We start from the raw sequence: 5,268 nt of genomic DNA on the forward strand, positions 1-5,268 counted from the left end.
AAAAACTTCCGTGCAAAGAAGTCCCTAAATCAACACCAGAGAACTCACACAGGCGAGAAACCCTATAAATGTGAGGAATGTGGGAAATTCTTCAGAATGAAGACGACTCTCAACAATCATCAGAGAACTCACACAGGGGAAAAGCCCTATCAGTGTAATGAATGTGGAAAATCTTTCAGGGTGCACTCGTCTCTTGGAATACATCAGCGAATTCACACAGGAGAGAAACCTTATGAATGTAATAAATGTGGCAATGCATTCTATGTTAAAGCACGCCTCATTGAACATCAGAGACTGCATTCAGGAGAGAAACCCTATGAATGCAGTGAATGTGGAAAAATCTTTAGTATGAAGAAATCCCTTTATCAACACCAGAAAACTCACACAGGAGAGAAACCTTATGAATGCAATGAATGTGGAAATGCCTTTTATTTGAAAGTACGCCTCATTAAACATCAGCAAATTCACACAGGAGAGAGATCTTTTGAATGTCCAGAATGTGGGAAAGCCTTTTGTCGGAAAGCACACCTCACAGAACATCAGAGAACTCACATAAGCCGGCCCTTGCTTTGTACTATGGACAAAGCTTCTCTATGAAGACTCCCCTCACCATTTGATAGAGCTCTTTGAACCATCAGATCACCAGGGCACAGAGTGCACCTGTAACAATTTGGCTCTTACATCAGTGTGAAAATATGTCCTGATATCCTTAGGGGATAGCTCATTTTTTTCGATTTCATTTGAATTTCTCTAATTAGTGGTGAAGTTGAACATCTTCCTCTCTGTTGATTAGCTGTTTGAGTTTTCTCTTCTGTGCATTGGCTGTTTATATCCTTTGCTCACTGTTTTCTAATGGGCTGTTTATCTTTTTTAAAAAGCTTTCTCACGGTTTTATTGAAATATAATAGACAATTAGTTGCTTATATTTACATTGTACAATTCAATTAGATTTTTATAATTATAGTTGGCATATAATAATATACCAGTTTCAGTTGTACGACCTAGTAATCAGAGATCCACATAACTTGCAAAGTGGTCACCCCACTAAATCTAGTCCCCCTCTTTCCTCTTTACATATTACATTCTTAGCCATCTTCCCCATGATACACTCTACATCTCTATATCTATTCTGCAACTATCCATTTGTACTCCTTGATCCCTTTGCCTTTTTTTCCCTCCCATCTAGTATCCCTCTAAATATTCTCTGTATCTATGAGTTTACTACTGCTTTTATTTTTGTTGTTTATTTGTTCTTTAGATTCCACATGTTTGTGAAATCATGCAATATTTATCTTTCTCTATCCTTCCCATTTTATTCAATGCAATACCCTCTAGGTACATCAAAGCAATACCTTTTTCCATCCCCTTCCTTTTAGTCTGTGTGTGTCTTTTAATCTGAAGTGAGTCTCCTGTAGGCAGCATATGTAGGGGTCTTGTTTTCTTATCCATTCAGCCACTCTATCTTTTGGTTGGAACATTTAATTCTTTTCCATTTGAGGTACTTATTGGTAGGAATGTAGTTATTACCACTTTTTATTCATGTTTTGATACATGATTTTTCTTCTTAAAAAAGCCAGTCCAACATTTCCTGTAATACTAGCTTGGTGTTGATAAATTCCTTTAACTTATTTTTGTCTGGGAAGCTCTTTATCTGTCCTTCAACTCTAAATGATAGCTTTGCTGGATAAAGTATTCTTGGATAAAGATCCTGGGTTTTCATCACGTCAAAAATTTTGTGTCAAGCCCTTCTGTCGTGCATGGTTTCTTTTGAGAAATGAGCTGCCAGTCTTATGGGTGCTCCCTTGTAGGTAACTAACTGCTTTTCTCTTGCTGCTTTTAAGATTCTCTCTTAGTCTTTAAGCTTTGGCATTTTAATTATAATGTGTCTTGGTGTGGGTCTCTTTGGGTTCATCTTTTTTGGGACTCTCTGAGCTTTCTGGGTTTGTATATCTATTTCATTCACCAGCTGAGGGAAGTTTTCCAACATTATTTCTTCTAATAGCTCTTCAGTGTATTGTTTTCCTTCAGGTACCCCTATGACACAGATATTTTTACCTTTAATAGTGTCCCATAGGCTCTTTAAATTATTATTATAGTCTTGGTTTCTTTTTTCTTGCCATTCTGATTGAGAGTCCTCAGCTTCTCCATCCTCTATATCGGTGGTTCAATCCTCTTCTTTATCCACTCTGTTTTTTTCCATCTAATATACTCTTCATCTCAGATAATGTGTTCTTCATTTCTGACTGGTTTCCTTTTATAATTTCCATTTCCATTTTTATGTTTTTTATCTCTTTGTTAAAGTTCTCACTGAGTTCATCTACTCTTTCCCTAAGTTCACTGAACATCTTTATAACCAGTGTTTTGAACTCTGCATCTCTTGGATTACTTGACTCCATTATTTCTGGATCTCTGTTCTGTTCTCTCATATGGTTTCTGCTTCTTTGTCTTCCCATTTTGGCTGCCTTTCTGTGTCTGTTTCTATGTAGTAAGCAAAGTTCCTAAATCTCCTGGTCTTATTAGCGCAGTTTTGTTTAGTAGGTGTCCAGTGGCACAATCCTGAGAGGGTTCAGCCGCAGGCCAAGTTTAACCCCAGGTTGTGCCCCTCCAGGGCCACCTGTTAAGATTCAGCAAGCAATCCACAGATGCTGTGCTTATAGTTGCCTCATGAAACCACACCAGAAACCGAGGCCCGCTGCCACCAGTATGAGTCCTGGCTCTGCTCAGGAAGAGCACTGAACTCGCTGAGGACACTCCTGGATGTGGCTGGGATGGAGCCACAAGTTAGGGGAGGCGTTGTTTCAGGGAATCCTTTGGACTGAGTGACCTCTATTATCCAGTTTGATGATGTCTCAGCTATAGCAGCACCGAGTGCATGCACTGGGAGAGGGAAGCCTCAACAGAGGAACAATGGATATCGCCGTCACTTCTGTTTGGAGAGACCCTAGCCTCTGGCCCTGACTCTGACAACTCAGTGTTCCTCTGTAAGTCTCTGGTGCTCTCTGCGCAGCCGAACTGGTGTTGGTGCTCAGAGCGAGCAGGTTCATTGCCATGAAAGTCTGCTTGTGGGCACGGTCCCTTTAAGAGATGCCTGCAGCTGCTGGCTGCCACTGCCGCAGCCTCCATCCTGCTCAGTCTCTCGGGACTGGGCAGCCATGTGTCCTTGCCCTGTCCTACCTTCTGCTGTTGCAGGGTGATTTCTTAGTTCTCTCCCTACTTGTATGGCTTCTTCATCTAGATTCCAGGATATTTTCCTTGCTGTTTGCTCCTTGTTTCCATCACAACGTTGATTTGGTTGCCAGAGGGATGAACAGAGCCTTTTATCACCTACGCCATTTTCTTCTCTTTATTATTATTATTTTTTATTATAATTAACTACTTATGCATAGAAATAAAATTACATTGCCAAATATTTTTCTTTTAAAGTTTTATTTTATTATTAGTTTCAAGTATACAGTACATTGGTTAGACGTTTATATAGTTTATGAAATAATCCTCCGATTACTCTATTACCCCTCTGGCTCTACGCATAGCCATTATAGTACTGCTAACTGCATTCCTTATGCTGTGCTCCCCATTCTCGTGACCATCTATCAACTACCTTCACCCCTTTCTCCCAACCCCCAAACTCCTTCTCCTTTGGCCATCGCCAGATTTTCTTCTATATTCACGAATCTGTTTTTGATTAGTCTGTTCTTTTCATTCCTTAGATTCTGCATATAAGTGAAGTCATATTTTATTTATCTTTCTATTTCTGACTTATTTCACTCAGCATAATAACCTCTAGGTACATCCATGTCATCACAAATGGTAAGATTTCATTTTTTTAATGGCTGAGTATTATTCCATTGTATATATGAACCATAACTTCTTTATCTAGTCATCTGTTGAGCATTTAGGTCGCTTCCATATTTTGGCTATTGTGAATAGTGCTGCCATGAACATAGGGGTGCATAGATCTTTACGAATTATTGCTTTGGTTTTCTTTGGATAAATACCCAGGAGTGCAATTGCTAGGTCAAAAGACATATCCATTTTTAATTTTTTGAGAAACTTCCAGACTGTTTCCAAAGTGGCTGTTCTACATCGTCCCCGCTTTTATCAGTTTGGTAACCAGTAAGTGTCAAAGACTGATTTTGTTGAGGAAGAGCTTCGAATATTTTCAGGTGAATATAACTATTGTGACCTACTCGTACCTTAATGTAGTAATTTCTTCCAGCAACCACTTGAATTTTTAATTAATTAATTAATTAATTAACTTATTTATTCATTCATTTATTTTTATGGTCACATTGGTTAATGAAATCCAGTGTTTCAGCTGTACACTTTAACAGTAAGGCATATATTTGTTTACATTGCGTGTTCACTTCCCATAGTTAGATTTCTTTCTGTCACCACATATTTGTCCCCCTTTACCCTATCTACTTCCCTCCTCTCCCCACCCTTCTCCACTCTGGTAACCACTAGTCTATTGTCCATGTCTATGAGTCTCTGTTTGTTTGTCCTGTTCATTTGTTGCTTTTATGATATCACATATAAGTGATATCATGTGATTTTTTCAACTTTTTCTGTCTGGCTTATTTCGCTTAGTATGATTATCTTGAGGTCCATCCATGTCACAAATGGCAGTATTTCATCTCTTTACTCATGGCTGAATAATATTCCATTGTATATATGTACCACAGCTTCTTTAGCCAATCATCTATTGTAGGATACTTCAGTTGCTTCCATGTCCTGGCCACTATGAATAATACTGCTATGAACACCGTGTACAAATATCTTTTCTGATATGGGTGTTCAAGTCTTTGGCCATTTGAGTTTTGTATTCTACAGCTTCGAATTCTTCATAAGTCTCATTTGTTTTTCATTCAAGCTGTGATTTAACCACATTAACAATCTCCTGGATTTCTCGAGTGGCAGGTTTGGCTTCAGTTAAACCTCCAGACATCATTTTGGCTAACCGCTTCCTTACTGGGCAGGATACTGGAACTGAAGTCTTAACTCATCCTTTTTGACTTTCAACAGTATTTTATAGTTCTCTCCAAGAAATTGTCTTTGTAAGTTAATTTTTTACAAGAAACTTTGTTCATATATGTATATACATATATTTCAAAATATAGTGATGTATTATGGGGTTTATATACATATGTATATGTAATATCTGTGTGTATAAACGCATATGTACACACATACACACCTCCTCATTCATTTCATTTTACCCATATATTCACCAATTTTGTTGCTTTTTATTCCTTTTTGCATTCGTCCCAA

At 38.2% G+C, this 5,268-nt stretch overlaps 1 protein-coding gene and 1 pseudogene across 2 annotated transcripts in view; one reads left to right on the forward strand and one right to left on the reverse strand.

The window, feature by feature from the left end:
• ZNF157 (zinc finger protein 157) overlaps positions 1 to 905 on the forward strand; it is a 38,468-nt gene extending 37,563 nt beyond the window's left edge. For both annotated transcript variants that reach the window (XM_039866412.1, XM_039866413.1), the window contains exon 7: positions 1 to 905. This exon is cut by the window's left edge and continues 629 nt beyond it. In XM_039866412.1, coding sequence (XP_039722346.1) covers positions 1 to 597 — 597 coding nt within the window. In that variant the 3' untranslated portion in view covers positions 598 to 905.
• Positions 906 to 2,566: 1,661 nt separating this feature from the next.
• Positions 2,567 to 4,948, reverse strand: LOC120605530 (cystatin-A-like; annotated as a pseudogene).
• Positions 4,949 to 5,268: the final 320 nt, after the last annotated feature.

Source organism: Pteropus medius, unplaced genomic scaffold (assembly GCF_902729225.1).
Source record: "Pteropus medius unplaced genomic scaffold, Ma_sr-lr_union100, whole genome shotgun sequence".
Classification (NCBI taxonomy): Eukaryota; Metazoa; Chordata; class Mammalia; order Chiroptera; family Pteropodidae; genus Pteropus; species Pteropus medius.